This window comes from Gymnoscopelus microlampas, assembly GCF_963454915.1.
Source record: "Gymnoscopelus microlampas genome assembly, chromosome: 11".
Classification (NCBI taxonomy): domain Eukaryota; kingdom Metazoa; phylum Chordata; class Actinopteri; order Myctophiformes; family Myctophidae; genus Gymnoscopelus; species Gymnoscopelus microlampas.
In genome coordinates this window covers 29740148-29756702 of record NC_139948.1, presented here as the reverse complement: position 1 = coordinate 29756702, position 16555 = coordinate 29740148, and the positions used below count along the sequence as shown (strand labels likewise).

The 16555-nt window shown below is 42.1% G+C and overlaps 1 protein-coding gene across 2 annotated transcripts; it reads left to right on the top strand.

The window, feature by feature from the left end:
- Positions 1 to 1995: 1995 nt before the first annotated feature.
- LOC311056430 (protein kinase C and casein kinase substrate in neurons protein 3) lies at positions 1996 to 15109 on the top strand. Of its 2 annotated transcripts, XM_084073031.1 has the most exons (10): positions 1997 to 2395; positions 5279 to 5346; positions 8847 to 9003; positions 9538 to 9773; positions 10010 to 10165; positions 10553 to 10728; positions 11900 to 12020; positions 12652 to 12722; positions 13187 to 13266; positions 14154 to 15109. In XM_084073031.1, the coding sequence occupies exons 2-10, from the start codon at positions 5287 to 5289 to the stop codon at positions 14261 to 14263; spliced, it is 1167 nt and encodes a 388-aa protein (XP_083929157.1). In that variant the 5' UTR covers positions 1997 to 2395; positions 5279 to 5286; the 3' UTR covers positions 14264 to 15109. The 2 variants fall into 2 exon arrangements, with proteins under 2 accessions (XP_083929158.1, XP_083929157.1); XM_084073032.1 differs by lacking the exon at positions 12652 to 12722 and having other exon boundaries at positions 1996 to 2395.
- Positions 15110 to 16555: the final 1446 nt, after the last annotated feature.

Sequence of the window (16555 nt, the reverse complement as noted above, 5' to 3'; positions counted from 1 at the left end):
AATGTACTAATTTGAGCTTAGGCTATACGCTATCTTTTCCTTTGAACCCGGCGTAAACTCGGGCCGTTGCTGGGAGGATAAACTGTCCACCCAGCCAACCTAACGGGACATCATGGGGTATAGGGAGTTCAAAGCCTAATTTAAACCTAAACAAATGTATTATTTTTGATCAAGGCCGCATTTACAGTCCTTAACATCACCTCGCTCGGATGCCGGAGCTAAACATGTATTATTTTTGATCAAGGCCGCATTTACAGTCCTTAACATCACCTCGCTCGGATGCCGGAGCTAAACATGTATTATTTTTGATCAAGGCCGCATTTGCAGTCCTTAACATCACCTCGCTCGGATGCCGGAGCTAAACATAGGCATACGCTATCTTTTCCTTTGAACCCGGCGTAAACTCGGGGCCGTTGCTGGGAGGATAAACTGTCCACCCAGCCAACCTAACGGGACATCATGGGGTATAGGGAGTTCAAAGCCTAGTTTAATACAAAGGTCATTCAATCTGCTGTTCAGTGGTGACTTCACATGCAAACAATCATTTTTACACATTATCTGTAACAATTGACCTAAATTTGGTATAATACAATTCACATATAGCACCGCGTGTACCCTTCCTGGGGCCCCAAGGAATTGTATCACATAGTGTATGGGCGAATTGTTATTTGGATCTTATGGATCCAGCGGTCGTCTGGACTGGACAGGGCCACGGTCGGGGTCACCAGCTGATGTGCCGTGGCTGACCTGTCACTCTTGGTTCAATAAAACCCTAAAGTCCAGTTTATAGACGACATACACAGAAATTACCGTTCACATGCGCAAGGCATCTTTATTGACAAACAAGGGAGACTCCCTCTATACTATGTGAATAAAAGAACAGCAAATTAATGATATTAAAACAATACGACCTGATATATCACGAAGGCAAATCGCTCCACATCTAGGTCTGCATGCAAACAAGCGTTCGGTTGAGCGCCTGGAGAATTCTGAAGTTCTTATCTATAACATTCAGTATATCAACGCTGTGGCTGTCAAGGCCTTCCTTCTTACTAGAGCACAGCTACTGTGCTCCACACTCTATAAAGTAAAGGTTGACGGCCCAAGGTTCCACAATGGACCATCAATAGCCTGAAAAGGTTGAGAACCACTGCCTTAACAGAATAGGGATGGGTGTAGTTCAAATGCAGCCTATGCCCAGCTATGTCACCATACTCTGACAAAGATTTTGCAACACAAACACATAATCTGATCTCATAGTTTCACATTACAGTTGCTCCAACCAGGAGAAGCCACAGGGTTAGGTGGAGACTAACAGCAGCTGTGTAGTTAGTTACATGGCATGTCCTGACAAGACAAAGCTCACAAGTATAGCATAGCATAAGGTGTTATGTCACCAACAGCGGTATATGTTAATGCACTGTACTCCAGAGTTCTCCAACTTCAAAGAATCACCTAAACATGCAAAAGCATGTGTCCACACACGTGCTATAGATAATCTCACACACACACACACACACACACACACACACACACACACACACACACACACACACACACACACACACACACACACACCGGATGTCTCATCCAGCTGTGGCAGACAGACTTCCAAACCTCCCTGGGGGAATGGGGGGCACGCACACAAGCACAGGGGGACGGAGTTTCCCTTCTCCAGAATGGATGTACAATGTACCATATCTGTTTTGTTTCTTGTTGAAATGCTAAAACATTTAAACACACACACACACACACACACACACACACACACACACACACACACACACACACACACACACACACACACACACACAGTAGAAACCACAACAAGGCACTGTTCATTCACTCTACACTGAAATGAGTAGAACAAGGGTAAAACAGAGGGAAAGAGAGCGAGTGAGAGAAAAAGAAACAGAGACAGAAGTGGGTGGGAGCAAGAGAGAGAGAGAGAGAGAGAGAGAGAGAGAGAGAGAGAGAGAGAGAGAGAGAGAGAGAGAGAGAGAGAGAGAGGGAGGGAGAGGGTGAGGTAGATAGTTACTGACCATCAAGAGCAGAGAATGGGAGAATTTGTTCCCTGCAGCTGTTTTGGAGAGTGACTAGGACAAAAACGCTGCCAGAAGAAGAAGAAGAAGAAGAAGAAGAAGAAGAAGAAGAAGAAGTAGGACGAAGAGAAGGACTAAAAGAAAAGAAACTCATCTGAAACAAGCAGCAGGGCCAAAGAAAGGGGGGAAGAGCAGGAGTGGTACACGACCGGTGGAAAATAGAGGGGAGCGAAGAGTTGGAAGAGTATGAGGAGCAGCTAGGAAGGAAAAGATATCAAGCAGCGTGGAAAAAGATTTATTCTGCTGCCAAAACACAAGTGGGCTACGAGGACCCCAACACAGAGGACTGAGAGGTAACGGAACTCGCTGCAATCTTTACCTCTGATGCCTGAAATACTGTAATACTTTATAAAGATTTGATGGATGGAAGGATCAAAATCTATTTCTGCTCCATGATTTCATTTGTTACTATATAGAGTATTTCCTATGTGGGTGTGCATTGGCTTATGTGTGACAGACGAAACGGGAGGGTGGGGGGGAGTACGTGTGTGCAACCACAGCAGTGGTGGGGGGGGTATATCTGTTGGAAGTTCACAGACAGGCTCTTTCAGTTGAAATGAACTTTGTCTCAAGTTAGTGTTCGTCTAACCTCGGAAACCCATGCCTTTTTTTTGGTTTAGTGTTCGACAGACATCTCATTTAGGATTACTTGAGAATCAGCTCCTAGTATACCTACAGATTCTGGATATAGCTCAAAGGCACAAGGACTTTTGAGTTACCCTGAGCAGAAACAGCATTCGTGTGTGATCCTGGTGGATATTATTAAAGCACATTTGAAAAGTCTGGTGAAATCAAATATAAACTGGTAGATGGTAAGTTGTATAATATCTATTATGTGATTGGTTACAATATTTATACATTAAACAGATAGCTGACTGAAAGTCAATAAGCCCTGTAATATGGAGACACATCAGCTAACAGACATTTCTCACATGATCTGATATGATAGAATAGAGGGACAGCAGTGTTCTCTTTCCCCCATATGTTTCTGTACCCTGGGGATAGTCAGCCAGTGAGGGGCAGGAAGCGGAGGTCAAGGGTTAAAAGGGAAGCAATTCATTATTTTTTCGGACTTCCTGCAAATCTGCACAGAGAGGGAGCATATTGTATACAGTATATGTACGTTTATACACATAAATACATACCCACACACATAAAACTCATTCGGGTTGTGTAACCACACAACATTTCTTTCTGTGAGATACAGCAGAGAGACAGAGGCAGACGAAAACACAGATGAATAGACACACAAGCATGTGACATCCCATGAACAGAGGGAGATAGAGCAAAATCATTGAATCTAATTGTGTTTCTGTCAGAGCCACGAGGACAGAGGGGTAGACAGGGAAAACAGGCAAAGAAAGAGTGTCTGCTCTCTGCTCCCCTTCTCACCAATAGTCTTGTGATAAAATCTGGAGGGTGGTTTATTACATTTTCTGCCACATGCCTTTAGAAAGTGAGCTTGCTGGGAACATGCCTGTATAAGGCCTTTTCTCCCTCATTCCCCCCGTTCCCCCAATCTCTTGGCACATGGCCATGCATGTGTTTGTTGTTTGTTTCAGAGCATGTCCATTTTTACATGCCTATGTTTTTGTTGTTTTGTTTTGTTTTTGCACCAGTAGTTCACCAGCAAGGTAAAAGAGACTGAGTGCGACGACGGCCCCCTGTTTATTTTGAGATAGCTCAAGTTTCAATGCTGGGAATTCTGGGAGAGGGCATTCCATCCTTGCTGATGCACTGGCAGTTTAGAATAACAGGCCTCTAAGAGTCTGCCCTGTGCCCTCACTTGACTAGGCATTGAGACAGCATTTACTATGAATTTACTATGTTGAACCCCAAAAACCTACACTGTACAAGCAACACACTGTATAATTGCCATATTCTGCACTTTAATTCCTACAAATGGTATTATTACAGATATGGCTTAATAAGTGTCTTCCTTAAAATGAGAAGACACTTTATTAATACTTACGTATAGGCCAAGTTTGTTTTTGCATTAGTCTACATTTGAGACCTTGCCAAATAAAAACGTTTTACAGATCCCAGCACAGATTTTAAAGACTTGAAAATATGCTTTGTACAATATTTAGCTAGTAGCTAATTCCCATCTGTAGTCCCAGAACAGAATCAATAAAACAGTGAAAAATCTATCATCTCCACTACCAATAACCTGTCACACATGCCTAACCTAACATCATGAATTGACTCCAGTGTTGGCAATTAACAGGGATATGGGATGGGGAAACTCCAAGCATCAAATGTCAAATGGTTCGGCTATGGAATAGGCTTTTGAAGATGTCTGACCAGAGACTCACTAAAAATATTTTTAACTGGGATTTGGTCACCCCTGGACAAATGAATTGAGATATTTATTTTATTCTAATGATTTGTTTTTTATTTTCCAAAATAAGTCACTATGTGATGTACATGTTTTCCATGTATAAAGAAAAATGGTGTAGTGATATACAGTATGGTATAAACCTAAGTTGCGAACTTATTGTCTCATGAAGTACACTGTAGATTGTAGAACCTTATTGTGAAGTATAATTTAAGCAAAAGACAACAATCTCTCTGTGCACATACAGTCAGAAACATTACCAATCACTCTGGAGACTGGCAGGTTTAATGCCACTGCAGAGGAAGAGTGATACTGTTTGTTTTGTGAACTTGGAATTGAAATTGAAAATTAGGTTTGTTTTATTGCCCTAAATAAGATATGATGATATATGAGACGTATTTGTTAGTAAAATGTCTTCTATTTGTGGTGATTTCCTTGAGTTAGATGATTATGAAAAACTTGAGATATGTTTCGGGAAAGGCAAATTTTATTTGTCAAGTTTGGGAGAGAAGACAGAACACTCTGTGCTGTAATTGAATAATTCTGAGCTTTAATTGAATTTATTATGTGAATATGCTGTAAACATGCTGTAAGCGTAGAACTCATGAACCCATTTTTGTGTGCAGGACACGAACATAAAATAATCAATCAATCAATCAACATCCATGCAGGTACCCCCCATTCCCAACAAATACAAAGCCGACTATAAAAATCTAAACTTCACCTTGGCTAAACATATCCAGAGTTATAGCATTTAATGCTGACAAGACTGGTTGCTTAAAATCAAATGTTTTGCCTCACAGTGATGATGATGGTGAATATCATTTTTATCACTTAGGGACGAGGATGTCGACTCCCTCATCTGAGAATGGCTGTGAAGATGCCAACCACCGGAGCTTCTGGATGGTAAGAGAGAGAGAGAGAGAGAGAGAGAGAGAGAGAGAGAGAGAGAGAGAGAGAGAGAGAGAGAGAGAGAGAGAGAGAGAGAGAGAGAGAGAGAGAGAGAGAGAGAGAGAGAGAGAGAGAGAGAGAGAGAGAGAGAGAGAGAGAGATACAATATCCAGGTAAGGGACCTGGATATTGGATAGGGGGCACTAGCCCAAAACACATTGAGAAACACTGCTCTAAACCAAATACATGATTGCCAGAGACAGTAAAAACTTCTCTTACATAAAGCTCATATATAACTCTTTAGCTTTCGTAAGGTTTTGGATGATTTGAAACACGCTCAATGGATTTAGCATAAACCGTAATATTTTGTTTAAGTCTTGACAACAAAATCAAAGTTAGTCCAAGAAATTTGAACAGCCTTGCCAAGAGAAATATACATTCATGTGTACCTGTATCCACTGTATCAAATGAAAACAAATCATGGGACATGTACTGTTGGAGGTACACACCTCAACGTTGTGTTTGTAACACATCTCATTACTGTAACATAAAACAGCATCCCTCACGGTGGCTTTAAGAAATGCTGATTCTTCATCTACATTATTTTATTGTATTATTTGACCACTTAAATCCTATATATTTCATTGACGGGGGTCCCCCTGTGGTATGTTCTTCGGCCCCTACTTTTTCCCTCCACACCATTTGTGCTGAACACAGTTTATCTATAAGCTCACAATGTGTTATGTTGCAACGTGTTGTCCCTTGTTAGCTTGTAGATCTGCCATGTTTGCAGAATCTTTGCCTATTATGATATGCCCAGAATTGGGATGCTACCGTTCATGTGGTTAATAAACCCCAAATCAGTATTTGGTGATATCAATATGGAGATAAGAGGTTTCTACAGCAACAAAATAAAATAATTAAAAAAACTCTTTTTGTATAGTTGCAATACAATAATAATTGCCTTTTCAGGCTGTGACCCCCCTAAATAATCATATTTGAACTGGGGACCCGCCACCCTGACAAGCACTTGGAATTGTAGGAGTTGAGGCATTACATTTAGCTTGGCTCGGTTCCACAGATAAATATTGTGAAAATAGCAGATCGACTATTTTCTCATTTTTGTCTCTTTCTTATATTATTTGACAATTTGGTCAATGTTTCACCAGTTCTTTTTATAGTATAGTTTGTTAATTACTTTTGACACAGTAATGGTCTTTTTCTTTTTTTTGGTTGAGATATTAAAAGTCCATAAATTGTTACTTCACTGTCATCTGGGGACCTAAAAAAAAACATGTGGGGACCCCGCTGGGGATCCCGACCCACAGGTTGAGAACCACTGGTCTACACTGTCCTATCTAATAATAAAGCTCACAAAAATATCTTGAAATGCAAAAATAACCCAAAACAAACATCAGTAACCTTCAAACTAAATGAAATTGTGCAATCTAGAGTATCAGGTGAGGAGATGAATGAGATGAGGTACATGATCATTCAGCTTTGTTTTTTATCTGGTGAGTGATTCATGCTCAGCTGTGAGTGCCACGCTCTTTGTTCACAGCCCACAATCTAGTGTTTCCTCCATGTAAACACTGCCTTCGTTCTATGTATTTTGCCGTCCCAATTTGTGTGAACTACCACTTTAATACCAGCTCTGTCTGCGATTGGCCCGATAGCGGCTGCCCCAGTTTTCATCCCTAACCCACCCTCTGTAATTTGGCAGACTCCTGTTGTGTTGGATATATTAACCCCCCACCCCCCTCATGGGCTGTCTGTCATTATGGTGCAAACGTGTGCCCTACTGTGCTGCTGTGTTTGCACAGTCATCTCCATCTCGTGAGGCATCCCATTATGGCACATACAGTAGACCACACTATTCATTTACACTAGGATCTACCTGTTTCATGTGGTTACTGGGACAGTTTCTGTGCATTATTTTGAGAACAGACTTGTTAAAAGTCCGGAGCCGGTCAGTTTATGCACATACTGTACAATTTGATTATCGAGCAAGGACCGTGGCCATTTTGTTTAATGCTATGATTGGCTAGTTGGGACAGCTTCTCTTGTAGCGGGTTTATGTCTGCCTATGTGATTGGCTAGCTGCTGTTCTGCAGTGGTACTGTTGGCCCCAAGCAAGATTCCTCAGCTGTTTTCATTTAATTTTCAGACGAGTGAGGAGAGTCAGTACAAACCACAACAGAGAAAGAAAGAGAAGGGAAAGAGAGAAAGAGTGGGGTGGGGGGTAAGTCAAGTAGAAAAGAATAGAGAGCATAGAAAGCAGGTGAAAAATGTCCATTCAAACTTTCACTTAAAGAAAACAAGACCTAATGTACTTATTTATCAAAATTTAAGTATGGAAAAAAATCAAATAAAATCACAGTTCTATCATCAATGCATACTCTTGGATCTTCGTGCAGTGTTTTAACTTTTATAATTAATTTAATCCAATTGTGCTTTCTATTAGATTCAAGACTAATGGCTTAACATTTGAGACTATTTAACTCACAGCCTAAAGTGAGTCATTTATGTAATTTGGTCGTATGCTTTTTAAAGAAAACATTTCATAGTAAACTTTGAGAACACAAAATAACATGAGAAATGTTGCCACGTGCTGGATAATAGTTATAGAAAAAGAGCAAAATATGCAAAGAAATGTGAAGGTATAACTAAAAGTAAGAGCACAAGGGGAACCGCTCTAATTTTCTTTTTACTAGAGTCAAATAAAATTGCTTGGTTATTTTCAAAATCTGACTGGGAGAGACAGAGGCACACAGACGTTTACTGCTTGTAAACGTGTCAGTGTTTGTGTGTGTGCGTGTGCATGTGTGTGTGTGTGTGTGTGTGTGTGCGTGTGTGTGTGTGTGTGTGTGTGTGTGTGTGTGTGTGTGTGTGTGTGTGTGTGTGTGTGTGTGTGTGTGTGTGTGTGTGTGTGTGTGTGTGTGTGTGTGTGTGTGACCACAGAAGCGACTAGAGAGAAAAAGAGAAAGAGGAACAGAGCGTAGGGGAGAGAGTGTGGTGTGTAGGCGATTGCAGTGGCTGCCAGGAAAATTGAGGAAAGATTTCCAAACTCCACATCCACAAACAAAACACTTGCTTTGGATTTGTTATTACACTCAAAGGCCTTTGCCATCCTCTGCCCTCTTGCTCTCCATCTGTCCTTTTACAGCTTGCCTGCCTGCTGTCCACACACCACAATGCAGTCAGCAGGAGCAACAGCGTTTTACATAGAGAAACCCAATGCTTTTTAACAGCACTTCTGACAGTTTGAGAGTTGACCTCTGAGGATATAATCACGTCACAGTGGTTTACGGTGTAGAAGAGACAACCTGTGTCTTATTAAGGTAGTTACACAACTCAGAGAGCTTGTGATGTCATGGTTCAGGCCAATATATTAGTCTCTGAATCCCATGATGGGCCCAACATCCATTCCACACCAATATTTATCAAATATACGCCCCCCCCCCCCCCCCCCCCCCCCCCCCTCTATCTCTCTCTCCCCCCCTGTCCTCTCACAGCCTGGGAACTATCAGCGGACAGTGAAGCGCACAGAAGATGCCTTCCAGGCTTGCAATGACGTCGTGGCATGTTTCCAGGAGCGTGCGCGAGTTGAGAGGCAGTATGCTCAGCAGCTCAGTGAGTGGAGCAACAAGTGGAAGCCCCTAGTGGACTCCAGTGAGTACTGCTGCACAGAAAACGACCCACTCAGGCAACCATGCCAATCATCACATCCGTCCGCACACCACATTCCCCTGTCACCTGTTTATCAAATCACTGGGATACGACATTTATACACTGTGGCTGAAGGCCAAGCTGCCTAGAACAGAGTTTGTATGTCTTTCCCCTCAAAAGGAGACCAATCATAAATATGTATAAAGATTGATATTTCCATTTGCATTGCTATTAAGGGACAGATACAGCGTAGGCCTACATAGACAAACATTCGTCCCTAGAAGGGCTTTTATAAAATAAGAAATGAAAATCAGTGAGGTCAAAAGAAGGTACACAAGAAACATACTGTAGACCACCACACACTAGTCCACATGACAAGCAGCCAGATTGTCATTTCAGGGACAATATGTACGGCTTCACCATTGATTTGTGCTGCTTTGTTCACGTTATGAGTAAGAGTAACTTACTATCGATAGTAAATTACTCAAAGCAGCACAGGGAAACCATGCTGTTATTTGACTCTAAGTCTTATTGCAGGTCCTCTGTATGGGTCCCTTCTTAAGGCATGGCAGTGTTTCCTGGCCTCCGCTGACCGATTAGCCTCTTTACACTCGACCGTCTGCCGCGCGCTGGTTGCAGAGGATGGGGACCGCGTCAGGACGTGGCAGAAGGACTCCTTCCATAAAAAGTTATTCGGAGGCTTCAAGGAGTCCCAGGATTTTGACACGGGCTTTGCACGTGCTCAGAAACCTTGGGCCAAGCGTCTTAAAAAGGTCTGCATGCTTCCTTCTCTCATACTGTATATAAAACTAAGCTTACAACATTGTTTTCTCACTTCACAGTCTAGACACTGTTATAATGTTGCCTCAGATCACATTCTCTGAGATACATTTGCAGAATAAAGGTCTAAATTATCCAGTGGAAGTAAATTACGGTTTCTCCTTTGTGTCCATCCTAAGTACTGGTTGACAGCTAGAGTGACTGTTCTATTTATTTCATGCCTGTCCAGCTGGACAAAGCCAGGAGGGCATACCACAAAGTCAGTCGCAAGGAGCACTCTGCCATGGAACGTGAGGCCCATGCTAAGGGAAACCCTGACATAGCCATTGAGAAACAAAGGAAGATCCAGGAGGAGAGAGAGGTGGCTCAACAGGAGGCAGAGAAAGTAAGCAGCGGTCGTTCAGGGTCGGGTTGTGTGTGTGTGTGTGTGTGTGTGTGTGTGTGTGTGTGTGTGTGTGTGTGTGTGTGTGTGTGTGTGTGTGTGTGTGTGTGTGTGTGTGTGTGTGTGTGTGTGTGTGTGTGTGTGTGTGTGTGTGTGTGTGTGTGTGTGTGTGTGTGTGTGTGCATATGTGGCACCATTTGGGGTACACAATAGTTTGAAAGACTTCACGGGCACTAGGGGACAAGGGGCTTCAGAAATGCTATGCTGATATTATCAAGTTTGTACCATATGTTTAGATATAAATGTGTACGTACACACTGTAACACGTACAGGCGTCTGCATGTAGGTAGATGTTACATTGTTCCAAACACTCACTTCATTCTTCCACAGGTGCGTCTGCGCTATGAGAAAGTTCTCGAGGAGGTGACCAGGTATGCCCCTCGCTACATGGAAGAGATGGAGTCTATATTTGACCAATCACAAGAGGAGGAGAGGAAGAGGATCAGCTTCCTCAAACAAGCCTTCCTCTCCATTCACAGACACCTGGATGTCACCAACAACGAGAGGTAGCCTACACATGACGAAACCACTTGTGATTGTCTGCTGATGCTCATGTGTTTTTGCTGTCTGTCAGCATTTGTCTGAGAGGGGGAGAGAAATTGAGAGAGTGAAAGACAAAGAGAGAGAGATCGTCACAAAGAGTCCGTGGGGTGGTGTTTGTACTTCATAATCCTTTTTGCCCTTGCAAGTTCTGCCTCCTGGAGGCAGGACATTTTACGGTTTAACAACAAACTGTATTGTCCAAAATGATGTCAGTGCAATGAAACTGTGGGAATTTAGTACTTGTATATAACTATATATATAATATAGTAGAACATTTTTTTTATTACCTCAAGCATATTTTTCTGTACTTGGACAAATTTACATTATTAATGTACAGTATGTCAGACAACATATACACCGATACCGATATATCTGTGATAGGAAGTGACAAATTGGTCAGGCTCTAATTTTGAGTTGTGGTATTTTGGTATTTGTTAAGGGTTGTTTCGATTTATAATGGAAAGACCAGCGACAGCACAGAGAGTACAGTACAAGATTTCTCACAGAATTAATTAGGTACAACACCGTCGTCTAAGCGGCCTTTTGGTGATCAGTGTGCTCTCAGAAGGATGTGACATCAACTACGGGAGGAGTTTTCGCAGGGCCGTTTCCTTCAGCTTGTCTTTGACAGTCTAATTGGACCTAACTATGATAAAGAAATCAATAATCTGAGCCCCAATTAAGCCATTCCAAAAATTAATAATAGATCAGGGTGAGGACCCGGCAGGATTTTCTCAGCCGGCTGTGATCCATAAAATTTTGCTTAGACTGCAACTTCATTACTTTAACAAATCTGCAGAGGCTAAGGGGGGCAGTGGACAAATACTGTATGATACAATTGTATCCTGTATTGATCTGTTTACTACTTTGTTATGACTTAAATTGCCTGATATTTTGGTTAAAAATGGAAAATACCAATAAAACAGCTTATACTGACAGGAACGGAAACCTTTGAATAAAATAAATCTGTGGGAATTCTTCTATAGACCCTTCTTTTTTTCTCTTCCCTGCTCAGTTTGTGGAATTTTACCTTGTCAGTTTGTCATTTTGAATGTACCCTACATGTAGTGTTTGTGATCACACATGCGTCTGTTGTGTTGATGTGATTGGTGTGTTTCTGTTTCTGTATTATAGTGTGAAAGCAGTGTACAATGAGCTCCACAACACACTTATGGCTATCAACGAGCAGGAAGACCTGCGCTGGTGGAAGAACACACATGGACCCGGCATGCCCACCGACTGGCCTCAGTTCCAGGTCTCCCACTCTTTCTCACTGTGTCTCTCGCTGTTTGCCTGTCTCTTTGTCTGTCTACTACACTCACGCGCACGCACACACACACACACACACACACACACACACACACACACACACACACACACACACACACACACACACACACACACACACACACACACACACACACACACACACACACACACACACACACACACACACACACACACACACACACACACACACACACACACCCAGTGCCAGCATAATAAATCTCACTATGTTAGATGTAATGTTTATAGTTTTCATGTGTATGCCTGTACTTCTCTTGGGCAGCTTTAGTGTAGCGGTTAGAGCATACACCTTTCATTCGGAAGGTTGTGGGTTCAAACCCTGCCTTGGGTCAAATGGGTTCAGATCTGAGCCAAGTCTCCTGAGGAGGCGTGTTCGAAGCCTGTCCTGGACAGGGGTCTCCGGAAGTAAAAACTGATGATGATGAAGATGCCTTTACTTCTCTTAGTGCTTGTTTTCACAAGTTACAGTGCATAATAGTGCTGTGTATTTATTTATATAACTATGTTTGTAGCCATTTTCTATTTATTTGTCTGACCTCAGAATTTCATACACACATGCTTGATTTGCTTATGGACAGGAGTGGACACCTGAAAAGAAAAGCAAAAAAGCCAAAAAAGGAACAGAGAAGAAAGGAACGATAGAGAAAAGGTGAGTGGATGCAGCATACAGTATATCTGTATGTGCCTGTTAATAGTTTATGGGGGCAGCCGTAGCTCAGTGGGTAGAGAAGCTGAATCGGAAGGTTCCTTGGCTCACATTGTCTACATGCTGAAGTCTCCCGGGAACAAACGTAAACCTTAACCACTCCCTCTGTGCGCTCATCTTAGCCATCTGAGCAGCCATCTACTGGGTGAAGCAGTAAAAGCGATGTCCCTTCCCCGGGGACCAGAAAATAATTCCTTTCCTTTCCGTTCCTTTCCCTTCCCTTATGAATTGTGCTCTTTCTACACCTTATTGGGTACATGTACCGAGGTCATGGAGCTGTAAATGTATGATTGACTGTACACAGCGTGTACCCAGAGTGGGTCCATTTTGACACCATAAACACTCCAGGGTTTTATTTTGCACATGGCTGTCTCTCACCGGTTTCTGTGTTTTGTCACCTCCATCAGTGTGATGATAGGAGGAGTGAGAGTGAGAGCCCTCTATGACTACGTCGGCCAGGAGACAGACGAGCTGTCGTTTAAAGCAGGTAAATGTCTATGTAGATTAGAAGAATGCATACACTGTAACATCCTCAACAAGTCTTTATGTCAGGCCAAGGACCCCTTAGCTGAGAGAAAGATGAAGCAGGGACATAGCAGGGACATAAACTACATATTGTAGTTTATGTTGCAGATTCAACTTTTTCATAGATTTCATAGACTTGTTTGACAGCACTATCGTCAGTAGTATGTTGGATTCATGTTAATGTGTATTTTCAGATATTTAACCACTTAAACAGTCAATACTTAGTAAACTTGACCTTTCACTCTGTACTTTTTCCCCCCTCTGCACCAAACCACTTTGCCGAAAATAGCCGATCTACAAGCTCACAGCGTTGTGAGCTTGTAGATCAGATATTTTTGGCTAAAGTTCTCCTCAGAATAGGGATGCTAGGGTTCAAGTGGTTAAGGTAAAAAAATATCCTATCACACAAAGATGTAGGGCCCCCCCTGTAGTAACTCTGAGGACCCGGACCCCCTGTTGAAGACCCCTGCTTTATTTGATAGAGACAGGAAACATGGAGAGTAGGGTAGTGGCATGCAGCAAATGGTCGGGCATGTCAGGAATTTGAGTCCATGTGGTACTCGCCCTAACCACTCGCCTATCAAGTTATTAACTACACATTCTCTCATCTGATTGGCTTTATATTTTATGCTTTATGACATCTACAATCAAACTCTGTTCACGTATTATTTTGTATTCAAATTGCTTATGCATCTCATTCATGTATCAAAGATGTTTATCTCAAATAATGTGCGATGTGTGTTTTTTTTTTTACAGTTTCCATAGTATAGAACTTGTAGCAGTAATAGTGGAATAAAAAATCAATGCTTTCTAGTCACATATCCTGTTTTGAATCTTTACTTGTCCTAGGTGAGGAGTTCTTGAAAGTGGAGGATGAGGATGATCAGGGTTGGTGTCGAGGGATGAAGGACGGAGGGCGAGAAGGACTGTACCCTGCAAACTATGTAGAGGTGGTCTAGTGGTATAACAGTGTCCGTATATGTCATCTGAAAAAGCTGCATGGGATTGATGGCGACTGGCCTGTATGTGGCCTATGTATGAATGAATGCCTCATGACAACAACAACATGGAGCCTGACAGTCTGCCGGTCTAGTTTAGTGCTGTGTTCTACATGGTAATGACAACACGGAGCAAGATATTGTCTGTGCTGAGAATATGATCGCAGTAAGGTGGACATTTTGGCATAGAGATTTACAAAAGACCTATCCAGGTTGTGTAGCCCATAAAAGATAAAAATGCAAGGAAAGTAAAAGAAATATGCTGGACTCTGAAGGTACAGAACACTACATTATTAACCACTTGGTGCTGAAAATAAATTATATCGCAAGACTGCTATTTTAATTGTCATTACTTTTTCCTGCACACTTTAATGAACTGCATCTTTATATCAAAGTGCTCACAATACATTTTCATATGAAGGGAGTGAAGCTTTTTATGTGGTCATAATCCATCATCAGTAGCATTATAAATTGAGTTAGCTAATTAGATAGAATGCTTTATTACATGATTTGTTTTTTGTTCCTGTTTTATGAATAATATACTTGGGTAACACATACTGTATGTTTTCCCGTCCATAATTGTGTCTGTCTGTAGTATTTAATCACTATGTGGCACCTATCCTCAGTAGCAGCAACTTAGTACAGGATATGCGGATTGAAATTCCTGCTTGCCTTGCCTGTGTCCAGTTCTTTGCCATTTTGAATGTGTGTGTGTAAGCACTGTATGTATTTGTATGTATGGTAAGAACCACAAAACTGCCTTTGTCAAGTTTGAAATAAAATTTGGAACTTGTTATACTGTCAGAATGTCAATGTTTTCTTGAATTTGGCATGAACTCTAAGTGATTTGTGAGTACGCACTCATTATTTATCTCTGAGTAAATGTACATGAGTTAAAATACCACTAAGGATTTTACTGTGTGCGTGCGTGCGTGTGTTTAGAGAGAGTAGATATTATATTAACCCAGCTGTGTTTAGGTCAAATGGTGCATGTGATGTCATCAGAGTGCAGGCATCAGTCAAGCAAGCACTTCCACATCAGTGTTCATGTTTCAGCTCAGCTCGTCAAGATGAAGACAGAGATTAGATGTGAAGTTACAGTACATTATGTGTTATTACACTCAAGTGCACACATGTAGTCATAACGTACCCACCCGCCCTCATATATTAATACACGCTCATGCTTATATGTAAATACACAGCCATACACACACTCACTCACTCACTCACTCACTCACTCACTCACTCACTCACTCACTCACTCACTCACTCACTCACTCACACACACACACACACACACACACACACACACACACACACACACACACACACACACACACACACACACACACACACACACACACACACACACACACACACACAGTAAATTCAAACAGACAGGGTCCATTGGGGTGTCTGCTTTTTCACAGAAGTAATGGAGATAATGATGTCACCCTGAAAGGAATTTCCTCCACCTGACAGCTTGCTTGCAGCGCACATGTAGAGCTATTGTCAGAGCTAGAGGGAGAGAGATAGGGACCTCCAAACAATTGTGAGGGGTCTGAAGGGAGACTAGCAGACTTCTGAGATTCACACCACATACCTGGCTTCCTATAGGGGACTCGCCATCTAATTTATAGCCTACTCCGTAGTATGACGGTGTCAGCGAGCCAGAAAAGAACTGATTTATAAGCCTTGTAAGTTTGTAAATTAATGATTGTCGGCAAGCAACGAGGTTGTGCGATCAGGGACGGATTAAGACCCAAGGAGGCCCCCACCCGGCACCACGCTACCCAGAACGGGCAGTTGGGTGGGCACGTAAACACACTGTAAGTAAACTTGCACTGTAAGGCATGTGTGGGTTAAGAAAGACATTAACATTCAGGATTTACAGTCTATAACTTAAACTCAGCTCTGTTAGTCAGACGGCTAGGAGGGGAATTATACCGTAGGCTGAGGAACCCACTTATTTGAGTGTTAACCTATATTTAATATTTAATGTAAATATATATGTATGGGGCCCTTCACGGTAATGAAGGGCCCCTGGGCACTGGCCCCATTAGCTCAGTCAATAATCCGTCCATGTGTGCGATGTGCGACACTCCGTTGCCTCTCTCGTTGAGCCTGATTTATACTTTGGCTAAAAATAGCTGATCTACAAGCTCGATGTTGCATAGATCTGCTATTTTCGACCATAAATTAAGCATTTCCTAGCATCTCATGGTCTGTTACAGACATTTATATCCATTAGGC